Here is an 18710-nt window from a genome sequence, read left to right as displayed (position 1 = left end):
ATTTTCCAGCATGACTTTCTCATTACCCTCCGGAATGATACTAACATTATAGAGACAGCATTAAAAAAAAATTTTTTTTAGGTGTAAACCTCACAATTTACCCTGCAGAGCCAAACAAGTTAGGAAAAGACGAATAAGCCAAGTAAAATGGGGGCAAAAAGAAAGCTCCATATGGAACAAATACAGTATGTTCTGCATTTATTGAATGAACAGTACTTTGATGGAGAAATAAAAGTAATTTTCACAGGATTTTGATTAGACAATAATTATAACGTTTACTCAGAACTTCGGAATCATGGTAGGATACTGGTGAGTTTGCACTAACAGAGAGAAGCACATAAATTGTGAGTTTTTTCTTGAGTATGATAACTAGCAGTTAACCTGCAGTGATTTAAAACACTTTTAAGAAACAGGAAATGTTTACGAAGTAGTTAAGTATAATAATTGGAAGCATGAACTTGGGAGTCAAAAACACATAGGTCAATGTGCATCCAGCTCCATCATTTCCAAGACCTATGACCTCACAAGCTACAGGATTTTTTCACAAGCCTCAGTTTCTTCATGTACTCAGAGGGATAACAATAAGACCTTTCTCATTTGGTCAACACTAGGATTATATATGATAATAACTTATAAAGAACTGAGCAGAGGACCCGGTACCCAAAAAGCACTAAATGTTTTAGCAGTTACTAGATACTTATTTGAAGAAAACCAAAACCCTAAGTCAAGAAGACATATGCAGCATGTGTTCACTGCAGCATTATTTACAACAGCCCAGATATGGAAGCAACCTAAGTGTCCATCAAAAGATGAATGGTGCATATATACAATGGAATACAACTTAGCTATAAAAGAAAGAATGAAATCTTGCCATCTGCAACAACGTGGATGGAACTAGAGGGTACTGTGCTGAGTGAAATAAGTCAGACAGAGAAAGACAAATGCCAGATGATTTCACTAATCTGAAATCTAAAAAAAATAAGTAGAACAGAAATGAATTCATAGCTGTTATTTGTAAATAATTCTACTACAAAAGTGTTAGTAGATTACATCTGAAGTTTGATCTAGATATATTTATTTATACAAAAATTGCACTCAAATTTTCAACCCATGTCTCCATTAGCAAAGAAAATTAGGTCTTCTTAAATTCTGCTCTCGTGGTACCATTTCCCTGGTACACCTATTTGGGAAATGGATTACCATTCAGGGAGTTTTGTTTTCGAGTTGAATGTGCTTTCTGTCCACTATAATGTCCCTTATTGGCTGAGTATTTTCCTCTGTGTAACTGTAGACCTGGGAGTAAACTGTGTGCTGCACCTGCATCCCAGGTTGGCAGTGAGGGCGCAGAATGTGGGGTGGAGGTGAGGTGAGGAGCAGGACTTACTGGTTGTCTGTTGTCCCACCAGAGGCTTGCTCTCCCTCCCGTGGTTCACGGCAAAGACCTTGAAGTAATAAGTGACCCCAGGGGTGAGCCCCATGACTTCTGCAAAGGTGTTCCTGTTGATGGGTAGCTGCTGTCCGTGTTCTCCGGGCAGGTTGACGGGGATCACGTCCACGCGGTATCCGGTCACTGGACTATTAGGGGGTGTCCACATGATGGTGACCTTCACGTCAGTTACTTCCACAAACTGCAGATCCCGGGGAGGGGGGACTTTATCTAACAGACAAGAACCAAATGGTCATTCACAATTCCCGATGAAGATTGTTTTTAAAATGCCAGTTTCCTGAGTTGCATAAGGCAGTTCATAGCACCTCTCATTCCAGAGCAACGCTAAGCTTCACCTCCTAAAACACAGAATATGCCTTTTTGCTTATATTTTCATGGATCAGTCATACTACTTACATATGACATTTGAAGGTTTTATTTAAAATATGTAGGCAAGGAGATGAGGTGCCAACACATGAAGTATCTTACTAAGGCGTTTAAAATGAATATACAAAAAAACCCTCACTGAGACAAAAGAAAAATATGTGGTAATTTTCATTTTACTGAATCATTTTACTATATTTAAGAACAATAGATGAACTGACCCCCTACGTTTCTAGGGAAAAATATGAAGACTCTATGGTGTCAATTTTTCACCAGGATAGCCAATAACCAGCTTTGATATAATTTTATAATGAGGACATTTCAGCCAGATTACATAAATTTAGGGATATAATAATCTATAAGATTAAAACACCCAAACCCCCCCCCCCCCCCGCCCCAGAGACAACTGTTCTTTCTTCTTACACTCCTACTAACAGAATGAACACAATTCAAGGATGGTTTGGTTCCTCTATCTAACACAGTGATTTTCAACCTGTGTGCCACAAAAAATTTTAAAGCATGCAATACCTGACTATTTAGTCCAAGGCACGAAGCTGCTTTTCCCTTAAATTGGCAAATAAAAAAAAAAATGACACCAGCCAACACAACAATCCGGTGTGAATGAATCAAAATTATACCTATTTTTTTTTTTTGGTCAGACTGGCAAAAAAATGTATTTTTTGGCATGCCGCAGAATTTTAGGGATTGCTTTATGTGTGCCGTGAGATGAGAAGTTTGTTGAGAATCACTGCTCTGGCAAAGCCAGGGTTAAAGCGGTTCCCTTGCCAGGCCCTGAGAGGCGAGACCGCATCGGCAGTGTCCCTCCGCTACCTGGGCGAGGGACGCCGGTGGTTTCCTGCTGGATGAAAACGGGGGTGCTTTCCTGATTCTCCTCCACAGCGTAAATAGTGATGTTGTACTGGACCCCGGGCTGCAGGTCACTGAGGGTCACGGAGTCGGCAGTCTCGGGGAGGTTGAGTTCTGTGCTGCTACCTTCTACTGAGGGTGAATACACGATTCTGTATCCTGCAGAGCAGGGGAAGGGAAGCTTGATTAGCTAAGTATCGATTCTTGAAAAGTGGACTCTTTCAATGCTGCCACTTCTTTTAAGGACCATTCAGTACAGAGCAGAGATAAGAGCAGCCCTGCAAACCACTTTACTAATAAGTATCCTTCTTAAAGACCCCAGATCCTTAAGAAATGCCTGTTTAGAGAAGCCATGAGGTGAAAATAAACTGGGTCTTCTCGGTGCGCTCTGGATGATGGAAGCATTAGGAAACCGCCCTGAGCACAGGGTCGTCCTGCACCGTCTGTGCCTTTAGGAGCTTCAGACACCGTGGAGTCACCAAAAGTACAAAAGCAACCCAGCTGCCGCGTTAGGTATAAGCCTTAGAGTGAGATTTCCAGAAAAAGTATCCCCCTTCTACTACGGGAATGCCCAATTTCATGAATCAATGAACTGGCCTTAGAGATTGTGTGTGTGTGTGTTAGGGACTGATAAAGCTGATTTGAGAGGAAATGATCCAGAAGAAAGTAGACCTATAAGACTTGAAAATAATCACATTCTTAATTAATATCACACATACACACACACACATTTCTACCCTAGACTAGCGATTAAGTAGGAGATTAAAGTGATACCCCATCCTCCGATCAGAATCTGCCCCCTCACCTTTCTTATGCCATCAAGATCGACAGGGCAGCCAAGAAGAGAAAGCTAACCTCACCTGTGATGGGTGCCTGGGGTCTGCTCCAGCGAACAACGATTGAGGTGTCATCAACTTGGTCCACCTTAGAATCAGGAGGGGCATCAGGTGCTAACAAAGAAGGAAAGGAAGAAACCAGGAAAAACAGTCAGAAAAGACTGCTGGAGGTCGGTTTTACAAAAAGGGATTATTTTGACACCAGGTGGTACACAGATACCTGTTGTCTGTGAAGTAGACAGGATCAAACTCTGCTCTCCTTCCTCAGATATCTGATAGACATTCACAATGTATTTCCGGCCGGGCAGCAGGTCGGGAATGTTCACAGAAGTGGCCGTGCTGGGAAGATCTTTGAAATGAAAAGAAAAGGTTACTAATCAGGAACACCGGTCCCTCGAATGATTTCGCAACCTATGAGAAATATTTTTAAAACTACACACTCATGGGGGGCAGGGGAAGACCAGAAGGAAATGTCCTCATGGATACTCAATAATTATCAATGCACAATGAGATCATTTTTCTTCCCCCATTTTTTCATTTTTCAGATTTGTTCTATAAAGATGCATAATTTTATAATCCACCCCTAAATTTGTAACCATAGCCTCTTGTAAACATTGTTCTTACATAGTCCATTGTGAACAAAGTAACTGGAAGTCAGAGCAGTGGTTATGGGCAGGGATGGTGGGAGTGGGTAGGAGGGACATTCTTTCTCTTGATCTGGGTGCAGCTGGGTGGGTGTACTCACTTCATAAAAATTCACTGAGCTCTATATTTATGATCTGTGCACTTTCCAGTATGCAGATTACTCTACAACCAAGTTTTTAAAAGGCCCTTAAACATAAGACTTTGAAAAGCACAAAGGAGGCTACTGTGCACCCCCAAAACCTAACATTTTCTATTGCAGGCTTCACACTGGTAATTAGTGCCCCAGGAAACACATAATGCAGCTCACACGAGGCACCAGGAAATTGTGAACTCAGGAAAAGCCCGGTTCAGTCCTAGAAAGGGTCAGTCATTTCCCTTTCTCATACTGGAAGATACTTTGTTCAGACTGAGCTGTCATCTAGTTCCCAAGCTCACAGGCCACCTGCCTGGATGCGTCTCCTAAGCAGGGTCCCCCACCAGCCACTCCGAACCTGCCACGACAACACATCAGCTCACCAAGGTACTGCGGTTCATCTCCCTCTTCGCTCAGCTCATATTCCACCCGGAATCCCGACACAGTGTCTGACGCAGAGACCCACGAGACCACGAAGCTGCTGGCTGTGATTTCAGTGACAGATTCGGAAGTGGACACGACAGGAGAAAAGGGTGTTGTCTCTCCCATCACAGTGTTGCCTAGAGAGTCACAGAAAGGGGAAAGAGAGCCTTCAGCCATGGAGAAAATTTACTATCTTCTGTAGAATACAATTTTAAAAAATGTGGGTGTCATCCACGGACAAATATGAATTCAGAGGCAAAGCTCTTCCCGAGGAGAGAAACTCAGGCAGACAGGAGGGCCAGGTACGTACTGGTGACCGGGGAGCTCGCGCTGGTGGTGGTGAAGTCAAAGCGGGTCACCTCTTTGTGGCCGTATTGCTGGACGCTTATGAGCTGCCCCTCATACACCACGTTTGGTTTCAGGCCTTTAATGGTGTATGAGTTTAAGTGACCTGGAATGATGGCTTCCTTCCAGCGGCCTGGAGAATTTTTCTAAAAATTTAAGTGAAAAAAAAAAAAATCACACAAATATTCACAAAAAAGAATATTTGGAGGCAATACAGCATAACCTTCAAAGAATGAGGGACCTTCGCAGCTCCATTATGGAGGAAAATTATGAAAAATTGCAATCAGGATATGGACTTGTGGCAGAGTTTAATATTAAGGATAATTATTTTTGAGCTAATATTTACTGATAGCTTACTATGTACCAAGTTCTGTGCTGTTTTACTTGCATTCTCCCATTTAATCGTCAACTCTCCCCCATCAAGTTAATGGTGTTATTGTCCACGTTTCACAGGTGCAGAAACAGAGAGTTCTGTGACAGGCCCAAGATTACACAGTCACAGGCACTAAGCACCTTCCTTTTTGCCAGATTAATTACTGAATATCATCAACATAATATGAACTCAAGTTTTCCTCTCTCAACATTTTTTCTACAATTAGCAGATCTATAATCCCCTCTGAAGTGGAGAAAGCCATATATTCTGTTTTTCCCTTGGTGGGATACAATTCACGTTTCTTTCCTTGCAGAAACAGTCAAAGACATAATATTGTCCCGTGAGTCAGTTCCTGGTGCCATCACATACATGGTTCACTTATGTGATGACTCATTCTTGGATATAAACTACCGCATCAAAGTCGTTAGCCAACTTTGGGGGAGACTGCAGAAGAATGTGATTTCGGTTCATTTAACCTTTGCCTCCAGTTTACATTTCACATCCTGTCCAACTTCATTAATATGTCATGGATCACAAAACTCATTGCAATAAAATGTACAGAAGAGAAATACCCTTACTGGGGTGGGTTATATGCGGGGTGGAGGGATCAATGGGAGAAAAAGGGAGACATCTGTAATACTTTCAACAATAAAGATTTAAGAAAAAAGAAAGAAATACCCTTACTTCAGACAAGATGAGATCCTTTTAAGTTGTAAATATTCTGGATTAATGTAAGTCAAAATATATTTTTAATGCCAGTGATTGTTTTAGCATATCCAATCAACTAGTTCCTCAATAATTCAAATATTTAGGTGTCCATTTATATTTTTGGAATAAATGAAAGTGATGCTAGTACTTTTTAAATTTAAATTTTAACTCAAATACACTGTGAAAAAAACTGAAATCAATACAATTAGCTCAGATTTCGTAGTAAATTTTTTTTCAATGTGAACTTTTTTGGTTAGCTATCAGAAGAAAATAAACTCTTAGGTGACACACATTAAAGAAAAACCTGGAAAAAAATTTTTTGAGAGTGGATGAGAATTTGCTACTTGTAAACATTATAAATTGTAGCTATAAGTTGTAAATGACACCATGCCACTGGGAATGGGAGAAGAGACCCAGCTCAGACGTGTCAGCAAACCTGGAATTTTTTAATTGTTAAAAATCTAGAAGACAGTCATTACTGCCACTCTGAAGATTTTCCAATTTAATATACATTTTATACCTACCTGTAAATGTCTCTTATTGTAGTGGTTTCACAAATACTTCAGAGTTAAGTTTAAAGTAAATAAAATTGGTGATGAGGTGAGAAGACGAGAGCCAAGAAGGTATTAGAAAGAAAAATGCACCGACTAACATCATCAGATATAAAGTTTTACAAATGGCTTTTCAATGTAGTACGGACATTACGAAGAGGGTAAAAGAAGGAAAAGAGTGATTACAACCGTTTGAATTTTTTTCCGCTGAGTTTAAATACAGCTGCATGAATTGGTCAAATGGTTTGTTTTATCTCTTTTTTTTTAATTGCTAAAACTCAATAGTCGTGATTGGAAATGGACATTTTTCTCCAGTGTTTAAATAAAATCGTGTTTCTCAAATTGGTCTATTTCTAAAAACCAAAAAAGCTAAGTCTGTAGGTCAGCCAATTGATCACATCTTGTTTGGTCACTAAATAAACATAAATGTTATATGAATAGTGAATCAGAGCTATTGGCTCAAAACCCGAGAGGAACTTTTTCGGGCATCAGTTAACCGCGGGGACTCAGCGTGGAAGCTTCGGGGCCGTACTCACGGGCTTCCACCTGAGGATGTACTTGGAGATGTGGGACGGCTCCGGCGCGTTCCACTGGATGGGGTGAGAGTTGGGGTGGCTGGGGGTCTCCGTGATGATTACTTGGACGGGCCCAGATGCACCTGAAAACGCAAACGTGAGACGTGGTGATCCTGGGTATTGACTCGCTTCAACTTAAAATTCAGCGCACATGGATGTAAGACGCCTCTCTGGAATCAATCTCTCACATATTGACATTGGAAATCAGTACAACAAACCCATTTTGAGCTCATAAGTTATGGTTTATCATGAGAACTGCAAATAGAACTTTTTATAGCAAATAAAATACATTTTTTTTTTAAAAATGCCCTTAGCTTGCTTTCTCTTCCATTTTCAAAGTAAAAATTATAAGAAAATCGTGAAAATATCATAACACAAATAATGTGATACAGACTACAAATTTCATTTACTTATTTATTATATTTAGCTTCCTTGAAGCAAATCCTTGTTTGTGGAAGCTTCAATCAAGAATGAATCTGCCTCCTAAGAAGGACACAGCATTCCAAAGGCCATATGACATATCATAAAACAAACACATTTCTAAACAGGGTAGACTCTTAGACAAATAGACAAAAGGACTAGTGGTTAAAGGCAGTTTTATTTATCACCAGTGTAAGCATCTTATCACTTGGGGGGGAAAATGTTATTTTATTCTTATGCAGTAATTATACTCTAAAATCATACTATTATTTGGTCAAATTATTAAAAGAAATTTTTTTCCTAAAGCAGGTATCAACTGAAATGACATTTTGCAGGATACACTAAATTCAGCATTTCCATATATTGATTTAAAGTATGGTTTTAGTTCTTTTTTTAAAGCAAAATAAGGGAAGTAGAATTAATTTCTTAGTAGTGTAGACTCCATTCAGGGTAATAATGAAATAGAAGAATAATTTATGCTAGCAGAATAGAACACTATCCTTTTATGCTGTCAATCAATGTTCAACTCATTAGAAATAAAAATAAAGTTCACTATAAAACCTTTCCAAGAATTTCTAACAGCACTCTGTCAAACAGAGCAAAATTTGCATGTTTAATAAAACACTTCACCAGATCAACAGATTTAGGTTTTCTGAAAGCTTTTGAAAAACAACATATTGATTCTCAAACTTATCTTTGCTGGTAAATTCTCTTTGAAAATAAAGTTTTCTTTAGCAGAAAAAAATCTATAACTTGCAAAACTATGTAGACACAAAAGTTCTAGAATAATATATTCACTTTCACACGGGGAATAATTAAAAGTTGACTGAAGACTAACAAATATATTTTCGAATCTTAAATTCATTTAATGCAAGTATTTCCAAGCCACATGAATTCCAAAATTCATGTACAAAATTCTCCGTTTTCCTTTCTAAAGTGGTATGTATTTCCCAGAACATGGCAGCATGTTTGTTTTAATCAATTGGCAGAAGCCAATGTCATGACCCTCTTGGAGTCACCCTTTCTGTTCATGAAGATTCTCACAGATGTAAAGAAGTTTTTAAAGATAAACCGTGAAGCAAAAGCAAAACTTTAGAGATGTGATGATTTAAATGACTCCTTCCATATAAATCAGTAACAGTAGGACTATCATGTCCTTACATTATTTAAAATACTTGGCACAAGGTTGTTTAAATATCGGTCCTTTAAAGAAATCCTACAATAATTTCCTCAGATTAAGAGACACCTGATACGTGTTTTAACTTAGCATGGCAACCATGACTCTGACAGGGAAAAGTTTATGATGCCATAGAATATACAACACCAAGAATGATCCCCAAGGTAAACCACGGACTTTGGGTGACAATGACCCACCACTCTTGGGGAGGGGGTAGCAAATATACCACTCTTGGGGGGGAGGGGCTACTGACAACAGGCTATGGGTGTGTGGAGGCAGGGAGCATAAGGGAAGCTTCCTTTCAATTTTGCTGTGAACCTAACACACTATCCTAAATAACAGTCTTTACTTTTAAAAAGTTTACAATGGTTAAGTGCCTGTTAAGGGGAAGTTTGAGAAAGGCACCACAGATGGCCTTTCCTGCCCACCTTTAAGCCCGATCATGCTCCCATGTCCAAGAGGATCATAAAGGAGAGGGGAGGGGAAAGAAAAGGGTGACTCAGTGGTTTTCACCTTGGTGGTGGCGCAAACCTACAGAGGTCTCTTTTCTTTCTAAAACATCAAGCGCTGGTTTGAAATCCTATGTTTTCCATGTCAGGCTCGTGGCACAGCTCACCTTTAAGGGAACTGCAACTAAACAGCAAGGGCAGGTCATGCATTTAGCACATTCTTGTCCAAGAAGTAAAGAGACTGTCCATTATTTGTAAGGTCAATTAAATTCCAATGATCACTATACTCTACCTTATCCTACATAGGATTGGAAAACAGAAAATATGGACATTCTGACATCATTTGCATTATTTAGATTTAAAATTTTGATAACCCTTTTGAAACTGGTTAGTTGGCAAAGCTTTTAAAATGAACCAAAATGAACAATTACCATTGGGAAAACTGTACTCCTGCTCTTACTCAGTATGATCCGGCTAGTCATGCTGAGTAAAGATATGATACAAGCTAAGTAAAGATATGATACAAGTCTATACTTTAAAAACCAGTTTAAAATAAGGTCAAAATGAATAATTTCCAGTTACGGTGACCCTGGAGGAGTTAAACATTTATGGGTTTGCAACTCAGTCCTTTTTTTCTTCTGTTTAGTTTGCTGAGGTCTGTGCCATCCTAGTTATTTATTGACAAGCCAACTACCTCTTATCTTCTGTTAGTTTGTACAACTCAACAAGTCCTGGGTCAGAGGAACAGGCAGGACAAGGCTCAGAGACAGTCTATGGGAACCTACTGCTCCTTTCTTCTTCCTAAGGCGCAAACCACTGAGCCAGGAGACACACAGATAAGCTGTGTCCTGAGGAGAGATGCCAACCCCCTGTCCCCTAAATCTCCTCTATGTTCAACGGGCTGGACCGTTACCCTTTTTAAAAAGGAGGAACAAGGTCAACATGTGAGCCTCCAAGGACTCCTTCCCATCCACGTTTCATCTCTGATATGTCCACCGAAACGCTCCCAGCCAGCAGCTACGTGAACAAACTTATTTCAAAAGATAAAGTTCCCTCAAAATCACTGAGGAGGAAATGACTTTCAACAGATCGCCATACCACGCCAGCAACAGCCATAAACATAGAAACTAGAACGCGCTATCATTTAGACCATTACCCTTGGACTGCATCATTAAAGAAAGGAAAACCCAGTTATACTTCCTGAAGTTATGGAAATTCTGCAACCATATTTTTTAAAATTACTAAATGAAAATTTTTTTTATGATTCTTATATCCAAATTCACCATGAAATACAATTAGAGTATATCTGGGTGCACGGTATTGAGGATCACAGATCATTAGTCTGTTAGTGCTGGAAGGAACCTTAAGGAGGCTTCCCACCATCAGTAGTTGCTCAAATAACTGACGCCTAACAACTAGACTTCCATAATTCAACACATTTTGTTATAATTAATCACTCAGTGGAAACCAAATTCAATTTTTTTTTCTAAAATGAATATTATTAACTCGTTTTAATAATGTCCCGTGACCTAAAAAAAAAACAGCAATAAATACTTGAAAGTATTTGAACTGTGTGGGCAGAGAACTGACCACCTCACTCAACTCTGCCCCAGGATACTTTGTTCCACACTTGATCAAACAAATTGAAAAATTTGACAAAAAGCCTAGATAGAAAGTAGAATGAAAATAAACCCTATATTGGATTTCATGTAATTTCTCTGTACAGCTTCTCTGTTAAGAGCCATGACATAAAGCTCTAACCCCTTACTCTCAGCACAGCTCCCTTTACGGTTCCTCTCCCCACGTATGGGTGTGAGATGAAATCAGTCAGTGTTTTAACCTAACGGAATCGTCTACAGTATTAAGAAACAAATTCCTATCAGGCACATTTTCAAAGCCTTCCACATCTTTTACTTGATTGGGGAGAAAGGAAAATCATTTTGGTTAAAATTCAACTGATTTTAGGCTGCGATATAAGAAAAGGATGGGAAAGGAAGGCGATTTTAACTCAGGCATCAGAGTATGAGTAAATGCTGACGCTGCCCTGCAGTTCTCACTTTGCTATAACAGAGCTACTCACCTGGGTAGGTCTGTAAAGGCTGGCAATGCCACTCCCCAATGCCACGGCCGTAGCAGTAGCACTGGTACCTGACACCGTACACATACTTCTCCCATGAGTCTCCAATTTGATAAAATGTCCGGGTTTCTGAATCTTGGCATTGGTCTAAAATATAGACAAGTAACAGTCAAGCGGCCTTGAAGACTTAACGCTACAAATTTTATTTCAGTGTGCTAGAGCACTCATTCTTAGTTTTAATAGAAACTTGCAACTGTTCTTACAAATATATGTAATTTAAAAAATATTTCTGTGCCCAGCTGGCATGGCTCAGTGGTTGGGCATCACCCTAGGATCCAGGAGATCGCGGCTCGATTCCCGGTCAGGGCACAGGCCCGGGTTGCGGGCTCATTCCCAGTCAGGGGCGCGCAGGAGGCGGCTGATCAATGACTCATCATTGATGTTTCTATCTCTCTCTCTCACTCTCCCTTCCTCTCTCTGAAATCAATAAAGATATATTTAAAAATAAATAAATAATAAATATTTTGTTCATATTTTTTACTCTAAAGAACAATTAGCAGTAAAAAACAAACAAACAAAAAAAGGTACCCACTAGGAGGAATATTAGTTTTCTAAAGAACAACATTTCTGAATAAAAATTTAAAGATTTAAATTTCAAAGATTTAATTTTGATAGGCTGAATATTAATTTGAGAGAATAAATTTCATATATTTTACCCATGTTAATGCAACTGACTTACCATTTGAATAGCCAGGACAATATATCACTTTATATACTTTCTTGATATTCGGAGAATTTAATTTTACATACATGTAAATCGATGAGCTAGATTTTAACTATGAATATTTGCTGAGCAGTTTCTAAGAAAACCTTTCAGGCTTCTCTCTGAGCTTTGGCAACCTCAGGTCAAAAAACTCGAGTATCTGATCGGTTTGTTTTCTTAGTGAGCAACCTGTCTCTTTTAGTAAAGGAGTATTAATGGATTACCTTACTGCTGGTAACACAGATCTTTTAAGGCTCAACCTTCGCTATTTGCTTAGCTCTATTATAAAGGGCGGCCAGGAAAAATAAAGGACTTGGACGCAAGTATTTACTGGCATAATCATTTGCCCATGTTATTGCACAACCAGCAAAGGAAAGCTCTCTTTCATAACATGGACTATCTTCATGATTCAGGACTAAAGAACAAACTTCATTTAATTAAAATAAATCTGTATTTGTCACCAAACTCAGCAGAAGTAGATGATTTCCAATACCAAGATTATATATATGGGTCCATGATTAGAGGGATGACTTTGAAAACCTCTTTGAAACCCACTGGTCCAAGTCTGAATCCAACTTCAGCCACGCAACATCAAGCCACTCTCCTTATCTGAAACTTGCCAACTATTCTCCGTAGCCAAACCCAGCTGGAGAGACCAGGCTCCTTACCGATGGGATCGCACTTCCATCTGCCCCGGCCCTGACCGAAGCAGGTACAGTTCAGCATGTGTCCCTCCTCATGACGCTTGTGGAATGTGTCATTCACGTTATAAGTGATGCCGTCAACAATGCACTGATCTATTTAGGAAACAGTGGGATGAGTGGAATTTATTCTAAGTTTCAATGATGAAATTTTTAAAAGCTACGCTTCACCAAGCACCCAGTTCCCTCCACTAAACTATCAAGATCTCCCATGAAAAAAACTTTCCTACTGGCATAGAATAAACATTTTCCAAAGCTTCGTCAGTAACACAACTTCTGCACACAGAAAAAGTCTCTTTCATATGAACTTGTAAATGATGGCAGTCAGAGTATATACCACTGAAGAATGTGGTGGAATATGCCTTCTGTGGAAAGCCCATTTTTTAACAAATACATGTCCCACTTTCGGAGAAGTTCTTGCTTAGCTGATAATGTCCGTTAGGTCTCTGCTTGTTATGATAAATGGGAGGAAGATTAAAGAAACTTATGTACATCACCCCGTATGGTGTGAGGGTCTTATTTCTGGAATGGCGGGGGTGGGGAGATATTTGGATTTAGAAAATAAAATCACATTTATGGCATTCGTAAGGTTAAAAAAAAAATTATGCGAACTCTAACTCCCTGAGAGATCCTGAGAAAATTACTTTCTCTCTGGGTCTCAGCTCCGTCACCTGTAAAATGAAGAGTTGGTCTGTCTGCCTTCCTACTAGGGTCCCTTTCAGCTCTGCAACATCAGATGTAATTCATATTATTCCTGGATTGTGTTATCCGTTAAACACACAAAAAGAGAACAAGTTCAGGCCAATGTCAACACACCGGCTACATGGACTACTTATTAGCTCAAAGTTCAAACTATATCTTACTTTTTAAATGAAAGAAATAGGAAAACTAAAATAGTTTTAATAAATCAATAACCCTATATTCTATACTGGATCTAAAGGGGAAAGACTGATCTGGACAAAATAAATTGGCTTCTTTCTGTATGTGTCTCCTTACATTTGGATCTGGAAGGACCTGATCTTAGAATAGAAAAGCCTTTTTTCTTTACAGAAATTACTCAAACTTTGCTAGACATGAATCCAATGGCATAACTAAATACTAAGGGATCAAATGATCGTGTTCTAGCCTTTGAAGTCATCTTTTTGGCTCAGTCTAAGAATGTGAATCCTGGAAATGTTTCCGAATCGTGGAATTGCTGTGCCAGCTTTTCTTAGCTGGCTGTCCACATGTGAAACGCATCCAGCACGGTAGACTAATGGGATGGGATTGCATGTTTCCTCCTACTCTTGGTTAAGTACAAATTTTCACATCAAAGCCACCCTCCCCGAAACCTCTGTCCTCTGAAATGTTTTCACTCCTAAGCGAGCATACCTCGGAGCTGGGAGTAGGCGACACAGGTCCATTCCCCACGACCATTCCCCACACATGTGCACCGCATCATGTGTCCCATATCATGCTGTTTATCCCACTGATCTCCAACACGGTACATGACCCCTTCATTGGTTGTACAGATTTCTTCATGGGCTGTTTAGAAACAGATGAGAAACGTACACTTTAGATAAATGGTCACAAGGTCTTATAAGGTCTGCAGTATTATCAGTCCAGTTTGGTTATCCTAAGAGCTCTCACTTGAGAAGCCTTGGGTGCCTCAAAGGAATCCCAGTGCTGCTCTGTAGATGGACAGAGTCTTGCATATCAGAGAGGAAAGCATAGTGCAAAGGTGAGCTGTGTTGTAGAAATAATCACAGGAAGGATTAGGGGATGTTAAACCACAGCGGTCCCTATGCATTCACCCAAAGGGTCTGCATTATTCTAGAAGCCTGGATTTGATATTGCACCAATAACTGCTCCTGGTTCCAGTTTTTCTAACTCAAAGGGAAACTATGTGTATGAGGATAGAATTATAAGCTCCAGCGTGTTTTTCTTCTAAATCCAACATTCTCTTTAGTTGAAATAAAAGCGTAAGTTGTTTTTTTCTTATGTTTTGTTGCTTCATAGTCACACTTGACACTGAAATGCACAGGTTCTTGGTTCTACAACTGGAAAATCAAATGCAATCTACAGGGTTCTTGAAATTTGAAAACAAATAAAAGATATTTGGTTACCCTTTTTCCAATCATACAAACTAGAGCTCCCATCCCTCTTTTAAAAAAAGATCTCTTACTTGTCAGAAAACACAGAGGTTTGGTAATTTTGGTATTTAATGAGTGACGGAGCTTATGCCAATTACGCAAAAATCATGTGTAAATATGTAGGCCTGGAACTGTCACAGTCAGTTACATTTGAAATATTTTAAGCTATTCAGTTGTATGCTTCTTACAAAAGACAAATTTGTGCAAAATTTATATGTCAAGACATTTTAAAGAGAATTTTTATTGTATTTATATATTTTTGGACATTAAATTATATCACTGAGATTTTTTAAATTATTTAATTATATATTTCATATATATATATATATATATATATATAACCTCACAAAGTTTTTGTCGATCTCAAAATTAAGTCTTAATGGGTAAAGACCACTATTCTGTCTTACTCCATAAACGGGTGTCTGCAGGGGCTTCACCTTACCCGCCATGGGGCAGAATCCGAACTTCTGGTCAGCGTCATAGTTCTGTGTGGTTCCACACCATTTCATGTTGTCTCTCCTTCCCTCAGAAGTACAGTCGGTGTAATTGTGGTTGTTGTACAGGAAGGGGAAGTGGCACAAGGCACCGTTGGAATTTCCACCTCGCGTTTGAACCAAAACTGCCCAGAACAATACACAGATAGGAAGGAAACGTTACCACTGAGCTTTCCAAAACACGGCGGGGAATGACTGCGGGCAGGTTCAGAGAGAGCCAGGTTTCTGCAGCTAGTTCACGGGGAGTCTATCTCCGAATAAAAGATGCCTGACAATGTCTCTCTAAGCTTCCTCAGTGTGCTCACCTTCACCTTCGAAAGAGATTTCAGTCCCATTTTCATTCTCATTTCCCCAGGCAAAAAAGGAAAAATTTTAAATGATTGCTTTGAATAAAACATAGAGAAAAGCAGCCAAAACAAACAGTCCTCTATCCTGTGTATGCTTTAGCCCTGTGGGATTACAAACTGGCTTTAACATATAAGTATCTCTAATCACATCATAATCTCGATGTGTCAGAAATAAATGAACCGGTGGCCTTTTCCCTTGGTGTCATTTCCCAAGGGTACTACGGGCCATGGAAGGCTCTTCAACTGCCAAGTTACTCCATGTCCCTTGGGTCTCGACTGCAGAAAAGTGATAGCTCTTGTGCAGCCTCAAGATTAATGGCTACACTGCTGACTAATAGAAACAGGGCATGAGAAATGGGTCTTTCTCACTGCTGGGCTTCCCCCTGGGGACACTCACCAGTATGGTCTGTACAGAAAGAATATTTCTGGTCTTGTTCATAATTGGAAGTCGTGCTGCACCAGAGGTGTCCATCCTGTCGCCCTTCACTGGTGCAGGAGTAGAAAGTCCTCCCGTTGTAGGTGAACGGTAGGACGCATGGCTCCCCGTTTGAATTGCCACCGTAAGTCTGCGCAACAGCTACAGGCATAACCAAGGGGGTCTCGGTAAATAGAGCTGCATTTACCTGCCACCGGTAGCTGCTTATTTATACCTTAAATGAGAGACTGAGCTTGTGCCACAAATATAGATGATCATCTGGTTAGTTTCACCTAAAATGCATTACTCAAGAAGCCAAGTCTTTTGTGGATAGAACAACACCTAAGTTTCTCTGCTGATGTCCTTTGTTACCACCTCTGCTGTTATGCCTCAGTTTCCCAATTTGTAAAGATATGTTAATACAGGTTAATTAAGGATGCTGCTCAAAGGATACTGAAGGGATATGCATGCTTCTGTTGGTGGCATAAGTATTAATAAACAAGGCTATTCTAGGGGAAATGCCAAGTGCACCAATTATCATCGCTATAGTAACTATCACTTTTGTAGCCCAGAAGAGATGCATTAGGTTGTTAAAAGTAGTTTACAAAGCTCCATAAATCTGAGATTTGGAGTGTAAAATATGGATGATTAGTTATCCGGAAAGAAACTCTCTTATAGCAATATTTTAGACAAATAAAGAGAATACAGAGCACTTAATCCTTACTATAAAAAAGAAAATGCACAGATTAAAAAGATTGGAAGAAAATGCATCAATGCCAATCCTGACTGTTATCACTAGTGGTAAGATTATAAGCTTTTTCTTGCTTGTTTTATTGTTTTACATTTTTTTGGCAAATGAATGTATTGCCTTTCAGAAATGAAATAATTTAAAAAAGGTTATCAGTACTGTTTTTTGAAAGGATAATGCAGACCTGTCTCTTGGCAGCTGACTCCATTGCCCAGGCAAGTGCAAAGCATCTGCTTATTTCCTTGTGTCTTCAGCCACTGCATCCCCAGCGAATAGACCACACCACTGTCTGTGATACAGTGACCATACGGAGCAGGCTGGGGGTGAGGCTGAGGCTGGTAAATGGCCATTCGAACATCTGTGACAGTGCCAGATCCTGAGGACATGAGAAAGAAAAGTCACAACATTGGACAAAAGAAAATAACTTTTTCCTGAAGTTGGGATCTTTAGGGTCGAGGTCCCATACAGATCACCCTGAAACCCTTGTTGTTGCTAGAAAGAAAGGCCCCTCCCATTCTGCATTAGTTCACGCATTCAGCCTAGGAAATAATCCACAAAGTCTACCAAGTGGTCTCCACCTTCCGGCTCATATGGTGCTACTAGGATTATATTTCTAAATCGCAGATAATATTTTGCTCCTTGACAGAGCAGATACCTTCAACAACTCCCTCCTCAGCCGGGAAGCTCACAGTCCATGCCTTCACTGCCCTTCAAACCTACCTTCCTTCCAGCTCACTTCTTTTTTTTTTTTTTTTTAATACTCACTCGAGGACATTTTTTCCCCATTGCTTTTCAGAGAGAGTGGAAGGGAAAGAGAGAGAAAGAGAGACTGACGCTAGAACAACTGGCAGACTGAAGTCAGCATCTCCCTAGGTAGACACCAAAGATACTGCACAGACAATTTTTCCCAAGGTCACACACCCTGGGGAACAAGGCATCTGTGTTCACACACCCCGCCTAGGAGTCGCAGAGAGATAAACATGAAGGTCCATTCTGTTTAACCCAGTGTTTCTCAGGCCTTCTTGAATACTGGGACCTTTTCAGTATAATATTAATAATATTAATAAAATGGGTAACATTTATTGAATACCTGCCCCATATAACCCTACTACCCTTTTATTTTTCTATTTTTTTTAATCCTTACCCGAGGATATTTTTTACATTGCTTTTCAGAGAGTGGAAGGGAGAGAGGGAGAGAGAGAAACATCAATGTGAATGGGACACATCAATTGGTTGCCTCCTGCACATGCCCTGACCAGGACTGGGGACTGAGCCTACAACTTATCCTTGGCCACAATCGAACCCGGGACCCTTCAGTCCGCAGGCCGACACTCTAACCACTGAGCCAAACTGGCTAGGGCCCTACCTACGCTTGTAAGTTAAATTCTTTCAGTAGATCGATATTTGGAATTGCTTCTTTTGGGGGTTAATGGCAACTTTACTGATAAATAACTCAAAGATAATATCAAGTCTAATCTTGTTCACCTTCATAAGTGCTCAGAGCAACATGACAATTCATCAAAAGGAAGCAAATAATATTTCTAGTTAAATGACTGATGACTAAGAGGCTAAGCAATAAGGCTAGCACATTACATAGTGAAAACTTAATCAAACACATTAAGAATAATAACAGAAGTACACACCACTGATTGCTACATTTTTTTCTTCCGATTCTTATGAGAGGCTACAATGCAAAGATCTCTTTCTTATACCAGAAATAA

At 39.7% G+C, this 18710-nt stretch overlaps 1 protein-coding gene across 3 annotated transcripts in view; it reads right to left on the bottom strand.

Moving 5' to 3' along the window:
• The window catches only part of FN1 (fibronectin 1), a 63965-nt gene that overhangs the window by 37338 nt on the left and 7917 nt on the right, over positions 1–18710 (bottom strand). For all 3 annotated transcript variants that reach the window (XM_016196756.2, XM_016196757.2, XM_016196758.2), the window contains exons 7-19: positions 17174–17365; positions 16224–16403; positions 15428–15604; positions 14225–14377; positions 12821–12949; positions 11393–11536; positions 7228–7349; positions 5025–5205; positions 4675–4851; positions 3734–3862; positions 3538–3627; positions 2642–2836; positions 1385–1657 (exon numbers count right to left, since the gene is read on the bottom strand). In XM_016196756.2, coding sequence (XP_016052242.1) covers positions 1385–1657; positions 2642–2836; positions 3538–3627; positions 3734–3862; positions 4675–4851; positions 5025–5205; positions 7228–7349; positions 11393–11536; positions 12821–12949; positions 14225–14377; positions 15428–15604; positions 16224–16403; positions 17174–17365 — 2142 coding nt within the window. The remainder of the gene's footprint in view (positions 1–1384; positions 1658–2641; positions 2837–3537; positions 3628–3733; positions 3863–4674; positions 4852–5024; positions 5206–7227; positions 7350–11392; positions 11537–12820; positions 12950–14224; positions 14378–15427; positions 15605–16223; positions 16404–17173; positions 17366–18710) is intronic.

This window comes from Miniopterus natalensis, chromosome 8, assembly GCF_054644295.1.
Source record: "Miniopterus natalensis isolate mMinNat1 chromosome 8, mMinNat1.hap1, whole genome shotgun sequence".
Classification (NCBI taxonomy): Eukaryota; Metazoa; Chordata; class Mammalia; order Chiroptera; family Miniopteridae; genus Miniopterus; species Miniopterus natalensis.
The sequence above is the reverse complement of the archived record's forward strand: the minus strand, read 5'-3'. Positions and strand labels throughout refer to the sequence as shown.